This window comes from Salmo salar, chromosome ssa27 (assembly GCF_905237065.1).
Source record: "Salmo salar chromosome ssa27, Ssal_v3.1, whole genome shotgun sequence".
In the NCBI taxonomy this organism is placed as follows: Eukaryota; Metazoa; Chordata; class Actinopteri; order Salmoniformes; family Salmonidae; genus Salmo; species Salmo salar.
In genome coordinates this window covers 5,346,070-5,362,238 of record NC_059468.1, presented here as the reverse complement: position 1 = coordinate 5,362,238, position 16,169 = coordinate 5,346,070, and the positions used below count along the sequence as shown (strand labels likewise).

Below are 16,169 nucleotides of genomic sequence, written 5' to 3'. Positions count from 1 at the left end.
CACACGCCAGTATCACCCCACTTCCGCTCTCTATACTATTGTCACCAAAGGGTTGTCTCTGCCTCCCTGCGCTATCTCGCTCAGTGCCAAGCCTGTGTGTGGAGGAGAGAGGGGTTTGCTAAAGCGTGATGTGCTCGCATGGTGGGAACTATCCTATTGATGCGCGTTGCAACTTCACAAGAGGAATGCTGTCCACCAATGGACGCTAGAGGACTGAGGAACAGGAGAGGATCTGTGATTGCGCATTAAGGATTTACTGTATGTGCTTTGGAATTTTGTTTTCAACCGAGTCGCTTTAAGAGATCTTTTAACATCCATTACGTCTGCCACAGGACTGGTGTGTGTTTTTTTTCTTCCCATCTCAAATGATTTTACTTGCAGAATTGAGACTTCAGTTGCTTCTGATGCAGTGCCTCCTATGCTCCTGAACTCCTGAGCAGGAGGTGTGAGCTGAAGCGATGCAAGTGCCCGTCAAGGACTGTGTCTCCCTGATGGTCTACTCCTTCACATTCCTGCTGGGCCTCCCCTCCAACCTGCTGGTGCTCTTCGTGTACGTCCGCAAGGCACGCAAGCGGGGTGCCACGCCCAACGTGGTATACGCACTCAACCTCTGCTTGGCTAACCTGGCACTGGTGGCCTGGCTGCCCGTCAAGGCCCTGGAGACTTTCCTCCAGGACTGGGCTCTTCCATCGCTCCTCTGTCCCGTCTACAGCTTCTTCTTGTTCTCCTCGATCTACGGAAGCTGCCTCTTCCTCACGGCCGTGACGGTGGGCCGCTACCTCAGCATCGCCTTTCCCATCAGCTACAAGCTGTACCGGCGGGGCCGCATCTCCTGCTTCATCAGCGCTGCCCTCTGGGCAGTGGTACTGTTGCACGTGAGTCTGGGCCTGGTGGCAGAAGGCGGGGGCGGCTTCGTGTCCACCTCCAGCCATAATGTGTCGGTCTGCTTTGAGAACTTCACCCAGGACCAGCTGGACCTGCTGCTGCCATTGCGCCTGGAGATGGCGCTCCTCCTCTTCCTAATGCCACTGGCCATTACCGCCTTCTGCACGCTGCGCTGCGTAGCCCTGGTGTGGCGGTCCTGCTTACCCGTCCTGGGAAAGAGGCGCGTCCTGGCCGTGGCCCTTTCCACGCTGGCTGTGTTTGTGGTTTGCTACGCGCCCTACAACGCCTCACACATCGTAGGCTTTGTGCTGCAGGAGAACGTCCACTGGAGGACTGAGGCCATGCTGTCTAGTGCATGTAACGTCTTCCTGGAGCCTGTGGTCATGCTGATGCTCTCCCCGGCAACGCCCCGCGGCCTCATGGGAAGGCTCTGTGGAAGGCCCAGCAGATACAGCCGGACAGAGGGGCGCCATTGTAGCAAAACCATCACACGGGACCCTCTGGCTAATGTGAGGGGAGTGGCGTCACTGACCGACAGACGGGAGCAAACATTTCCAAGTTAAGTCAGGAATAATCTGCACAAACAAGACGACATGTAAGACATGTGAGTGGAACTCAAAAAGGAAATAGTTTAGGACAAAATGAAGTGGAGAACTGAGGCTGATGTGGAATACACTTCGAAATAGGACTGGTAATGCTCAAAATGGGCAGAGCTGAGGTTGGAACGAGTGACAGTCTAGAAATCTGCACAATTATTGATGACAAAAATAATATTGTGTTCTCATGATACTGTATGCTTTCTATGCTCTGAAGTCTTTAGAAAGTTCTACATAACAAACCACAGTGATCATATGAAGAACCTTTATGAACTGAGAGGCTGAAAGATAAGTGAGACGTGGAAAACTGACCAAAGGTTATCTGAGATGAGCCAGTGATGAGTCCTCCACTGTGATGGTCTGATCTGGATTGCGCCACCAGCAGCTAGGGCAGGAGGACTATTTCAACTGAGTGACTAATTACAATGGAGTCATTGTTAAATAAATAGTTTGAATGTATTCTGGTTTATTTTTTGGTTTACTGTAAGAAACTGGGTATCTTTCTGTATCTTAAAGTATGGTGATAGAAATGCCCTGTCAATTCTGTCCAAATATTCTGGAAATAATTGATCAATGGGCAAGTGGTATTAAACAGATACATGTAAATAGAACCATCATTTATTGATTGTTATTTACAGCTTACACTGGGAGCTTTAAGGAGTTTATGAAGATGAATGTAAAATGTACTAATTCATTCTGATCTGAAACTCTGCTGAACATGAAGTTAATCAGAAACATGTCCTCATTTTATATCTGACAGTCTGAGAATCAATACATTTGAAATCTCAACCAGAAACAGTTATGACTATAATGAATGTTTCTCTAATCTCAAAATGTGAATTAACCGAGCATTACTTGTTTATAGAACCTGCATCTAATTGAGGATTTGACTTTGCAATATTTACATGTAAATCACTACCTTCCTTGTGCAATTGAAATGCCTGAATAAAATATAAACTGAGCAAGTGTTGTGTGTATTTCTTTTGAATCCCATTTAAGAGAGACATTATGAACTATGAATAACTTGATAAATTCAATGTGATAGTGTTCAGTGTTTCAGTTAAATGGTCTACCCTATTAGGCGGCCTAATTGAGAGTACGTAAAGTTGATCAAATATAAGCATTCAGTGAAAGTCCCTCAAACTGTTTATCATTTCATCATTTATGTTAGTCACTTCCTCATCATAGATGCATCCTAATGTGTGTATAAAAAAACTTGAGGTCAGTTGAAGTGCATTTATGGTAACGACTGAGGCAAAGGCCTTCTTTGGTGAGTAAATTCACTTAAATCATTTCTTACTTTTATTTGAGAGTACCATCAGTGAGGGATGGTTTAGCAAATGCAACATGGTTCACAGTCCTTATCCATTGCCGTTATCCATGACCTTTGACCAAGAGATACTGAAAATAATCATCAGACACTTCAATTAAAGAAATACGTTGTTACTCATGCAGAACAGTGCAATTATAAATCTACCATGTAATATCTTAGTATGGGGTCACATTTTTTGTGTAATGCAAATTACCTGTACCATAATGTGTATGGCTTTTATGCATGCCTTTGTTAAATATGCTGCAAATAAGCCAAATGCTGCATTCATGAAAATAAAGAATTAAAACGATTTTGACACTTCTCAGGGAATTTGTAAGGTTTGGGTTGAGAGAACAAGAGGTCCCATATTGTGTAGAAGTCCCCTTTTTTTGTGTCTAATTGTGGTGTCATTTAGAGTAGTACTTTTCAGTTGAATACAACTTTATTCATCCCTGAGGGGCTTTATTGTGTTATGTTGATGAACCACACTGGCAACTCCAGTAAGAGAACTCCAGTACGAGACATTGGTTCCTAGAGTGTGCGATTGATCAGTATTCTCAACATAAAACAAGCATTACTACTACAGTACAAACTATGCTGGGAAGCATACACAAGAATAAAGTGGGTTTGATATTTTGAGGCCTCAATCTAAGAAGAATGTGCATTTTAAAATGTCCATAACATAAAAGAGTAAAAGTGCAAGGGGCAAATGTATCCTCTCTAATAATGGATAACTAAGGTTAGGATATTCTGAATATTCCGTTTATATATCCATATGTTTAACTATGGACACTAGAGGATTTGCTAATAAAACAGTACACAACAGGGTGTGCACTATGGGGAAATAACCTTGTAGATTAGTTAATTTTAAGAATGCCCTTTTTGTGTGACTAGAAATAATGAACAGTCATTATAGAAATAGCATAACTGTTTCGTGGTGCGTCTCCATGGTAATAAAGTAATGACAGGAAGTGAATGAGACAACCATGTCATCTGAGATGTTAGTTGTGCAATTCCGTTCAGACAGCTGTCTCCCAATAGTTTTGGGTTGAAATGTCAGTATTTCATGATACTCTTCTCTCTCTTGTAGTGACAACAATGCTAACAGTACCTGCCAATATGAGGCCAGCAGATGACATTTCATGCAGCTTTGCGCTGTTCGTCTACATCACCACCTTCCTGATCGGAGTACCTGCCAACATCCTGGCATTCTGCACCTTTTGCCAAAAGGTGCGTCGCAAACCTGCCCCCATCGACATCCTGCTTCTCAACCTGACTATCTCCGACCTCATCTTCCTTGCTTTCCTGCCCTTCAAGATGAAGGAGGCTGTTGATGACATGAACTGGAACCTCCCTTACTTCCTGTGTCCAGTCACTGGTTTCCTGTTTTTCTCCACTATCTACAACAGCACTCTCCTCCTGACCGCGGTGAGTGTGGAGCGCTTCCTCAGCGTGGCATATCCCGTAAGGTTCACAGCACCAGGCAGGGTTGTCCACGCACAGTTGGCCTGTGTAGTTTTCTGGATTCTGTCCGTTGCACACTGCAGTGTTGTCTTTGTAATGCAATTAGACAAAGATGCCGACAACACTACCTGCTATGGGAATTTCAGTGATGTCCAGCTTATTACCCTTCTCCCGGTACGCTTAGAGATGTCCCTGGTTCTCTTCTGTGTACCCTTCCTGATCAGCACCTTCTGCTATGTCAACTTCATCCGTATCCTGTCTAGGCTTCCCAACATCAGCCAGCACCGGCGCCTGCGTGCCATCGGGCTGGCGTTGGGGACTCTGCTAGTGTTTGCCCTCTGCTTTGGACCCTACAACGTGTCCCATATGGTGGGGATCATGCAGAATAAAGTCCCTACTTGGCGCAACAATGCCATTCTGCTCACCACCTTAAATGCCTGTCTGGACCCCATCATCTTCTACTTCTCCTCCTCAGATGTTAGGAGCACTCTCAGCCTCTGCCTGAAGCGAATCAAGGCTAAGCTCAATCCAAAGGCCACAGCCGCCCATGCTGGTACTACACCAGACCCTATGGACTCCACCCATTCGTCCAGCCAGAGGTTTGTCGCTGCTGCCAAAAGCGGGACAAATTACACCCCACGATGAATCAGTGACTAGTAAATCAGTTTTGTCCATCCATACAAAGTGTACACAAAGCATTGAAATTGTGTATTTCCACAATGTGATCTAGAATTCTGATACCATGGTCAAGCATTTTGATAGCATTTGTCCATCTGAAACTGCTATAGAATGTCTGAATTCATCTGCACATGTATTCAGTTCAGTATGCAGAATTAGAGTGAGAAAACAGTATGATGATGTCTGGTGACTGTGAGTGGTAATTTAGCTTGTGTCCCACAAGGGTTATTACAGTAAATGTGTATTACTTGTACAGAGGGTAATGATGAGAATAGTGCATTAGAATGGTAAACTGTAAAATATGTTATTAAAGGGAATAAAGAAGCTTCCAATTTGCCTTTGTGGCTAATCTTATGTCATGCTTATTGAGACTGTAAATGCCAGAATATCAATATGCAATTGCTGCACAAATTATTTATTTAAAAAAATCAGTATCAGAAAAGTCACATTGTGGTCATTGCACTTGAATTTACAGTATATTGTCTATGCGTTATTACACATGTAATTTGTCATGCTTTTTTAGTGATCAGTTATTGTCAATAAACTCCTTATTAAGACATTATCCTTACCTAATGTTATTGTAGGAAGGAATATGCTTATTTGTGTAGAGTGTATATTTTCCTATGTATTTTATTTCTTGTGTTGTTGAGGAAGAGCTTGTAGGAAGGAATATGCTTATTTGTGTAGAGTGTATATTCTATGTATTTTTATTTCTCGTGTTGTTGAGGAAGAGCTTGCAAGTAGCATTTCACTGTACTGTTCACACCTGCTGTATCCTGTGCGCGTGACAAATTAGATTTAGGTAATTTCCAGACCTCATGACAGGGGCCCAAGTTTCAAGTCAGAAAAGAACAACAACACACTTGTATGTACAGTATTGGTGTTCGCCTACGAGTTTTGGGGGGGTATTTTTTGATGTTTTATTAGGATCCCCATTAGCTGTTGCAAAAGCAGCAGCTACTCTTCCTGGGGTCCACACAAAACATGAAACAAAATGACATACAGAATATTAATAGACAAGGACAGAACTACATACATAAAAGAAAAGGCACATGTAGCCTACATATCAATGCATACACACAATCTAGGTCAAATACGGGACAGGCGTTGTGCCGTGAGGCGTTGCTTTCTGTTTTTTTAAACCAGGTTTGCTGTTTATTTGAGCAATATGAGATGGAAAAGAGTTCCATGCAATAATGGCTCTATATAATACTGTATCCTTTCTGGAATTTGTTCTGGATTTGGGGACTGTGAAAACAAGACTGGTGGCATGTCTGGTGGGGTACGTGTGTTTTATTTATTTATTTCACCTTTATTTAACCAGGTAGGCTAGTTGAGAACAAGTTCTCATTTACAACTGCGACCTGGCCAAGATAAAGCAAAGCAGTTCGACACATACAACAACAAAGAGTTACACATGGAATAAACAAACATACAATCAATAATATAGTAGAAAACTATATACAGCATGTGCAAATGAGGTAGGATAAGGGAGGTAAGCAATAAATAGGCCATGGTGTTGAAGTAATTACAATATAGCAATTAAAACACTGGAATGGTAGAATGTGCAGAAGATGAATGTGCCAAACGCTGTTTAAAATCAATCTTTATGGTATTTTTTACGTAAAATTGCGATAATATTCCAACCGGGCAATAGCGTATTCATTCAAGGAGAAAAAGAAGGAACGGCGCGCTCGCGTGACCGCGCATATCCAATCCCTTTGTCCACAGGCAGTCCACTCAGTAACTGAGCTCCGATTATCTGCCCAGTAACAGGACAAGGCTGAAACAACTTTCTGAAGGCTTTTGACAGCCAATGGAAGCCTTAGGAAGTGCAACGTAACCCCACAGATACTGTAGTTTCGAAAGGGACTAGAAAGAACTACAATTCTCAGATCCTCCACTTCCTGGTTGACTTTTTCTCAGGTTTTTGCCTGCCATATGAGTTCTGTTATACTCACAGACACTATTCAAACAGTTTTAGAAACTTCAGAGTGCTTTCTATCCAAATCTACTAATAATATGCATATTCTAGTTTCTGGGCCAGAGTAGCAACCTGTTTAAATTGGGTATGTTTTTCATCCGGCTGTGAAAATACTGCCCCCTAGCCCAGACAGGCTAAGTACGGTAATGGAACATTTTGACTTTTCGTCTCTGGTACTGCGCTTGCGCGTTATGCCTTTGGATAGTGCTCTGAACGCACGTACAAAACGGAGGTATTTGGACATAAATATGGATTATTTCGAACAAAAACAAAATTTCTTGTGGAAGTAGCAGTCCTGGGAGTGCATTCTGACGAAGATCAGCAAAGGTAAGAGAATATTTCTAATACTAATTCTAATACTAATGAGTTTAGGTGGCCCCGAACTTGGCGGGTGTCTGTATAGCTTGCTGTGATGGCTGAGCTATGTACTCAGAATATTGAAAAATGTGCTTTCTCCGTAAAGCTATTTTAAAATCTGACACAGCGGTTGCATCCAGGAGTAGTCTATCTATAATTCTTAAAATAATTGTTATATATTTTGTCAACGTTTATGATGAGTATTTTTGTAAATTGATGTGCGCATTCACCGGAGGTTTTGGTGGGAATACATTTTCTGAACATCACGTGCCAATGTAAAATGCTGTTTTTGGATATAAATATGAACTTTATTGAACAACAAATACATGTATTGTGTAACATGATGTCCTAGGAGTGTCATCTGATGAAGATCGTCAAAGGTTAGTGCTTCATTTAGCTGTGTTTTGGGTTTTATAGACACATGTCCTTGCTTGGAAAATGGCTGTGTGATTATGTTCGGAGAGTACATAGACAAAAATAATCTAATGTTTTGCTTTCGCTGTAAAGCCTTTTTGAAATCGTACAATGTGGTTACATCAAGGAGAAGTGTATCTTTAAAATGGTGTAAAATAGTTGTATGTTTGAGAAAGTTGAATTATGACATTTTGTTGTTTTTGAATTTGCCGCCCTGATATTTCACTGGCTGTGTCCCGCAGGTGGGACGCATCCCACGTAGCCCATAGAAGTTAAAAAAGACCACAGTAACATGTCAGATATAGTAGAGATGCTACAAAATCTGCTAGTTCATATGTATTTTCCAAAGCCTGTCTGGATGTGAACTACATTGTGCCAGGAAGACTTACGGAGCAGGGCTTGTGTGGGATATCGTGCGAGCAAGAGAGCGGGGAATTAGAAACAGAAGGGTGTATAAACCTATAACTAGGCCCTTTATCTCTAAGAAAGGAATAGTAAAATGGTTTAATTAATTATAACTTGTTTTAAAAGGTCTGTACTAAATATTTTGAATTAAATAAATGTTTTCTCACCCTTTAACGAACGGGAATCGGTCATTTTCTCTCTCGCTGAGAAAGGCTTTTCTGGGAAATGGGTCTGTTTCAAAACAATGTCTTATTTTATACGAATACAGTCTTTCCTACAACAGACAGTTATAAACATAAACACTTAAAAGGTTATTAAAATGTAGTACTGTTTGTTGTAATGATGTACAACTGTAGTCCAACATGTTTATACATAAAACATTCGTGCATGTTTAAATATTGCGCAGTAAAATTGTTTAAATAATTATAACATGTTTTAAAAAGGTCTGTACTAAAGATTTAGAATTAAATAAAGGAATTTAAAGCAGTATCTCACCTTTTAAGAAAAGGAATATATCTTTTTGCTCTATCACCAAGCATGTCCTGGAGAAAAAAGGCTTTCGGGAAAGACGTGTGCATTGTGCACAGAAAAAAAAAAAAATGTATGAAATGTATGCATTCACTACTGTAAGTCGCTCTGGATAAGAGTGTCTGCTAAATGACTCAAATGTAAATGTAAAGAGTTCACAATTTTGTTTAAAAGTTCAGAATATGTCTCTTGTGAAAATTGAGATGGGGTACATATATTATGTATTTCAATTTCTTACACATTTTCAATAATACTTGTGAGTTGTAGACACGTATAAACCAAAGGTTTCATTTGGGTTATAATAATGATTTACAAATGAAAAAGTCAGTAGTTCATTGCATATTATGTAATTGTGGATTAGATTATTTTTCATTATTTTGCCTATTTTCTCAACTGTCATCCCCTTGCTTTTTGCTTTATAGGTATGCTCTGCTAGTCCTAAATCCAGACATAATCCACACATATATGATTGTTTTAACTGGTCTACATTGTGGGGGAACAAACGTATGTTTTCCTGGAAGGGTGAGCTTTCATGAATGGGGTCAAAATAAATATGCTAGAAGCGATAGAAACAAGGATCTATTTCCCAGAAACGAATAGTGTATATCATTGGTAACTCACGTTATCATGGTTCAATGATAGGTGTTCCATTCTGTGGACTGAGAATAAAAATACTTTGCACAACACATACATTTACATTATTTTACAGTTGTAAAAACTACATGTAATTTACCCAAGTTTGTGTAATTGCCTGTAGTTCTTGAAATTAGAGAAAATAAAAAGGTCATCTAGAGAAAATATTGTAATTTATACATGAAAAACTTTAAAAAATCTACTGTATTTATGCTTGTTAATCTTTATATACTGTATGTATCCATATTGCCCAGGTATCACACACACTCCAGGATGGATCAAAGGCCTACACATGCTTTAACATATACAGATGCACTATCTTGTTAATCTTTATATACTGTACGTATCCATATTGCCCAGGTATCACACACACCCCAGGATAGATCAAAGGCCTACACATGCTTCAACATATACAGATGCACTATCTTGTTAAATAAACACTAACTAAAGCATGACAGCTTCAAAGGAATAGATGCACTATATGCATAAATTAACACTCACTCTAAGGCGTGAGAACAGGAACAGGATGTCCTGACAGGACACCTATATATGGGCACTCCCTAGAGCATGTGATAACTTCCCGCCAGGATGTCCTGACAGGATGCCCAAATATGGGCTGGCACACGTCCCCCGGACATAGGGTCATAAATCAAACGTTTGATGCGTACCGTCTACAGTATTGTCTCTAGCCTGTGTTAAATTATGCTTAAAGGACAAACAGCGATTGTGATTGTGTTGAATTGTGTTTGAGAAATAAAGATAGACATGGTTTTAAAAAGGTAGAGGTATTTAATTCAGTACAGAAATGTATAGGTGGCTTAATTTACCCTGTCCCGCAGCTCAACTTACCCCATACCCGGGGTAAGTTGTGCAAGAGACCACTTTTTGGGGACCAGCTATGTTTTCAAAACTTTCATGTTTACATGAACCCTGATTTTTTTCCAGGGATACACAACATCCTGAAATATATTTAGATATCTTTGTTAGAAAGAACACTATATTTCCTTTTACGGCGTGATGCTGAATGCAAAAAAGGGTAATTTTACACCAGTCTCTCCTAACCAATAGTAGACAACCAATATATGTGTTTTTCTCCAAAAAAGGTAGAAGGGTGAGTCATGACTGACAGGGGCCTTAAAGTCCTATAACTATGACCAAAGAGAGCTAGTGGAGAGGGAAAGGGGTACTTCTTTTTGTTTTGGATTTTTGATACTTTGCATTTCGTGACTAATTTGCACTCACTTTCCACCTCCTTGAATAAAACCACTTCCAACTCCCTAGACCAGATGCCTATGACTGTTTAATTTTATCTGATTGTCTGGTTACCATAATGTCTTAGTGGATCTGGGCTACTGAATAGGCGAGTTTGAAGAAAATTGTGGAAGGTGCAAATGTATCCTGTCTAATCATTGATACCTCAGGTTCGTATTTTCAGAATATTAAGTTTGAGTATTCAAAAGTTTAACTTCATGGACACTGCTAAAATATAATACTGTAAATAATATTTGACAACTATGACAACACAACTCATAGTAAATACACATCAGTTACTACACATCAGAATCAACGTTGTTTCCACGCCATTTCAATGAAATTACGTCGAACCAATGTGGAATAGATGTTGAATTGACATCTGTGCCCAGTAGGCTCCTACCAATAGTTTTGAGTTGAACCGTCAGTATATCATCTTACTTGTAGTGACAACATCACTGACAGTTACTGCCCACGACAGCAGCAGATTACTTTCCCGACGGCTTTGCACTATTTGTCCAGATCACCACCTTCCTGATCGTGGTACCTGCCAACATCCTAGCATTTTGAACTTTTTGACGAAAGGTGCGCTGCAAACATGCCGCCATCGACATCCTGCTACTCAACCTGACCATCTCCGACCTCATCTTTCTGCATTTCAAGATGGAGGCGGCTGACAAACCAGGAATAGAAGCTCTACTACTTCCGGTGTCCAGTAACTTCTACATAGGGCTGTGGTGGTCATGAAATTTCATCAGCAAGTGATTGTCAAGGAAATAATTGTCGGTCTCACAGTAATTGACTGTTAATTAACATAAACACATTTAGCATCTCCTGGCTTTCTACAAGCCACTGATGCAGACCTTTGGAACATTTACATTTTAAAAGTCTAATAAATCCATGTAATGTAACCTACACCTTGACAATAAATCCATTATTTATTTTAGAAAGGTCTAACATGATATGAAGAAAATGTAGTCTATTTCAGAAGAACAGAATAGCATACTCTGAGTTGTCCTTAAGTTAGGTTCTGATTGAGCTATGCAAATTGGCTGTTGTCTGCATTAGTTAATTTAGCAGACAAGATTTGCTTAGAATTCCGTGGAATTATTTTATATTATGAAGAATACAATATAACAAAGCTGGATAAAATAGAAAGGATATTTTCTCCAAACGATTTGAGGGAGTACTCACATGCGGCTGTTCTGTGTTGAGCGGTTAAAAAATATGCTTAATTTAGAATTATTAATGTAACTTTAGATGTTCTACAGACGTTGGGATATATGTTTTGATGTTAATACATTGTAAGGCTGCATAATGCAACTCTAATGATGATTTGAAAAAAGTTTCATGAAAGGCATGAACTCTGCTTTGTTTTTTGCGCATGCTGTACACACTTCATCAGTCTCTCATTCACAATTTGACAAGCACTTTCCAATTCCTCTAATTTCCCGGCGGCATCCCCTCTGTGTGGCCATAATGCACCCCAAAAAAAATCCATGCCTTTTGCGGCCAGTGGCCGCTGTGCACATGGCCCGGAGTGCTGCGACCGTCCTTATCCAATTCCAAGATGCATATTGAAGATATAACTGTCCACATTTACTTTTTGTCAGTCAACAAGATGAGTAGGCCTAACGAACAGCAAAAGCACTAGCCCATGTCAATCTACTATGCCCCATAGTAACAAAGTTTAAATATTCTATTCTGTGCGAGATATAAATATTCAAAACATACAGTACCAGTCAAAAGTTTGGACACTCCTACTCATTCAAAGGGTTTTCTTTATTTTTTACTATTTTCTACATTGTAGAATAATAATGAAGACATACAGATTGACTGACCTTCATGTCTTAAAGTAATGATGGACTGTCGTTTCTCGTTGCTTATTTGAGCTGTTTTTGCCATAATATGGACTTGACTAAAGCTCAGCATTCAATACCATAGTACCCTCCAAGCTCATCATTAAGCTCGAGGCCCTTTGTCTGAACCCCGCCCTGTGCAATTAGGTCCTGGACTTCCTGACGGGCCAACCCCAGGTGGTGAAGATAGGAAACAACACCTCCACTTCACTGATCCTCAACACAGGGCCCCCACAAGGGTGTGTGCTCAGCCCCCTCCTGTACTCCCTGTTCACCCATGACTCCAACTCAATCATCAAGTTTGCAGATGACACAACAGTAGTACTGTAGGCCTGATTACCAACAATGACGAGACAGCCTACAGTAGAGGTCGACCGATTATGATTTTTCAATACCGATGCCGATTATTGGAGGACCAAAAAAGACGATACCGATTAACCGGACGATTATTATTCAGATTTTTAAAATATGTATATATATATACACACACACACACACACACACACACACACACACACACACACACACACACACACACACACACACACACACACACACACACACACACACACACACACACACACACACACACACACACACACACAGCTCTGAAGTGACAACGATATTGAAGAGTCTGCTTAGGAGACAAATATTCTCAACTGTTTGAATAATAAAAATAGAGTTTAAGTTACCTGTGATGAATGCTGAAAACCAAAACTGTAATTTCTATATGCAGGAAATCCTATTTTAATAATGGGCATGGTAAGAATTGACTAGCAAAGTGCGAGTCATAATTCCCATGACACCTTCTAGCAAAATCTGAAAAGCGGTTCCTTCATTTATTCCATAGGATATTTTTAGATTAACTTAAAATAAGGTCTGTGTTTGGTTTAGGCTTACACCACCTTGCCAATTTTATAACTGTGTAGATATCCATAGGATATAACTCTGATCAATATAAGCGAAGATAATTTATTTTGTAGAGTGGATTTATGAAAATATGTTGACAAACGTTACCTAGTGAGATTTACACGGGTATCAAAACGCCGAGGCGGTTTAAGCACAAAACACAGACCTTATTTGAAGTAGATCAAGACATTCTCTATGGAAGACATGAACGGTAAAATAACGAAGGAACCCCTTTCAAGTTCAGCCGCAAGTTATTACAGGAATTATGACACGTCGACTATTTCTCTCTAAACCATATACCTTTGACTATTACGAGCCTGCTGCTGCCTACCACCGCTCAGTCAGACTGCTCTATCAAATATCAAATCATAGACTTAACTATAATATAATAAACCTTAGGTCATTAATATGGTCAAATCCGGAAACTATCATCTCGAAAACATTATTCTTTCAGTGACATACGGAACCGTTCCGTATTTTATCTAACGGGTGGCATCCATAAGTCTAAATATTCCTGTTACATCGCACAACCTACAATGTTAAGAAAGGCATTTATGTTTATGGTTAGGTACAGTCGTGCAACGATTGTGCTTTTTTTCGCAAATGCGCTTTTGTTAAATCATCCCCGTTTGGCGAAGTCTGCTGTCTTTGTTAGGAAGAAATGCAGGTTTAAAAATATATACTTGTGTATTGATTTTAAGAAAGACATTGATGTTTATGGTTAGGTACACGTCGGAGCAAAGACAGTCCTTTTTCACGAACGCGCACCACATCGATTATATGCAAAGCAGGACAGGCTAGATAAACTAGTAATATCATCAACCATGTGAAGTTAACTAGTGTTTATGATTGATTGATTGTTTTTTTATAAGATAAGTTTAATACTAACTAGCAACTTACCTTGGCAACATAAAGCAGGTGGTTAGAGCGTTGGGCTAGTTAACGTAAGGTTGCATCTCCAAGCTGACAAGGTAAAAATCTGTCATTCTGCCCCTGAACAAGGCAGTTAACCCACCGTTCCTAGGCCGTCATTGAAAATAAGAATGTGTTCTTTAACTGACTTGCCTAGTTAAATAAAGGTTTAAAAAACGTTTTTTTTTTTTTTTAAATCGGCAAATCGGTGGCCAAAAATACTGATTACCGATTGTTATGAAAACTTGAAATCGGCCCTAATTAATCGGCCATTCCGATTAATCGGTCGACCTCTAGCCTACAGGGAGGAGGTGAGGGCCCTGGGAGTATGGTGCCAGGAAAATAACCTCTCACTCATCGTCAACAAAACAAAGGAGCTGATCGTGGACTTCAGGAAAAAAGCAGAGGGAGCACCCCCTATCCACATCGATGGGAACACAGTGGAGAAGGTGGAAAGCTTCAAGTTCCTCGGCATACACATCACTGACAAACTGAAATGGTCCACCCACACAGAGTGTAGTGAAGAAGGCGCAATACTGCCTCTTCAACCTCAGGAGGCTGAAGAAATTTGGCTTGGCACCTAAAACCCTCACCATTTTTTTTGCGCACTCGGCAGTAAGCTATAAATGTCATCTATACACTTAAATAGCGAATGGATGACGCTTTTCCTGTGATTAATTTTCATGCCAGCCAGGTAGGCTATACTCCTGTTGTAAAGATAAGCAATGTGCTTAATATTAGGAAAGTTGATAAATAAATATAGTAGGCCTCCTCTTTTTAATAGAGACCATCCCTCTGTTTTCTCACTCAATTGCATATTCTATAGAAATGTTGCGCAACATGAGCTCATGGGCTCTCATGAAGTGTTTGATTAGATTTTCAATAACATTTGCATTGATGTCAGAGTGCTTAGATGGACAATAGAGTGCTGAGTACCAGGCAGTTAGCAAGTTTGGTAGTCTATTAATGACCATCAGCAGCATCAGAGCTTGGAGAAGCCTAATTACCGTGACTAAACGATCATATGGAATTTTACTGTCTTCATGACTAGTGACCGCCGGTGTGGTGGTAATATGGTCACCTCAACAGCCCTACTTCTACACCACAATCTACAACAGCACCCTCCTCCTAACAGTAGTGACTGTGGAGCGCTACCTTGGTGTCGCCTTTCCCATAAGATTCACAGCATCAGGCAGGGTTGGCTACACTCTGTTGGCCTGTGTAGTTTCTGGATCCTGTCCCTTGCCCACTGCAGTGTTGTCTTCGTAATGCAATTCCAAGTTACCAATCATAATACTATGGAGATTTCACAAAATTTCAGCTCAGTATTCTTCTTCCTGTACATTTAGAGATTTTCCTAGTCCTCTTCTGCATTCCATTCCTGATCTGCTGGTTCTGCTATGCCAACTTCATCTGTATCCTTTCTTGGCTGCCCAACATCTGCCGGCAGAAGCGCCTGCATACCATCGAGCTGGCTCTGGGTACTCTGCTGGTTTTCATCAAAAACCAGCGTTTTGGGTCCTACAATGTGTCCCACCCATGTTGTGGGGTTCATGTCCAAAGTCACTACTTGGTGTGACAAGCCAACCTGATAAACACCTTTAACTCCTGTCTGGACCCCATAGTCTTCTACTTCTCCTCTGCTGCAAAGTACAAGTTCAGACACTGCCTTTGTAACAGCGTTAAGAACGTGCCTTAAACTCACTTCACAGCTTGAAATGTCGCCAATGAAGAGGATCCTTTTTGATGGTGCAACTGGTTAGTAGTCAAGGAAGGCATTCATGTGGTCGGCGCCTGTGCCCTAATTATATAAAAAAAATATATAATTGTTTTATTTGTATTATTGTATAATTGTATTATTATCAGAAAAGTTTTATTGTTGTCATTGCATCCATGCTATACTGCAAGCATTTTATTGTCATGTTTTGATACTCTCATCTTAAAACTTGTTTTTGTTCTTATGCAGATAAGAACCTAGTGCC

At 40.3% G+C, this 16,169-nt stretch overlaps 2 protein-coding genes and 1 pseudogene across 2 annotated transcripts; all 3 read left to right on the top strand.

Moving 5' to 3' along the window:
• The first annotated feature begins 458 nt into the window (after nucleotides 1–458).
• On the top strand, nucleotides 459–1,448 carry LOC123723724 (free fatty acid receptor 2). The gene has a single exon (XM_045709874.1). The coding sequence runs from the start codon at nucleotides 459–461 to the stop codon at nucleotides 1,446–1,448; it is 990 nt and encodes a 329-aa protein (XP_045565830.1).
• Nucleotides 1,449–2,690: 1,242 nt separating this feature from the next.
• Nucleotides 2,691–5,494, top strand: LOC106588239 (free fatty acid receptor 3). The gene is made up of 2 exons (XM_014177057.2): nucleotides 2,691–2,751; nucleotides 3,884–5,494. The coding sequence occupies exons 1-2, from the start codon at nucleotides 2,721–2,723 to the stop codon at nucleotides 4,900–4,902; spliced, it is 1,050 nt and encodes a 349-aa protein (XP_014032532.1). The 5' UTR covers nucleotides 2,691–2,720; the 3' UTR covers nucleotides 4,903–5,494.
• Nucleotides 5,495–11,170: 5,676 nt separating this feature from the next.
• On the top strand, nucleotides 11,171–15,905 carry LOC123730994 (free fatty acid receptor 2-like; annotated as a pseudogene).
• Nucleotides 15,906–16,169: the final 264 nt, after the last annotated feature.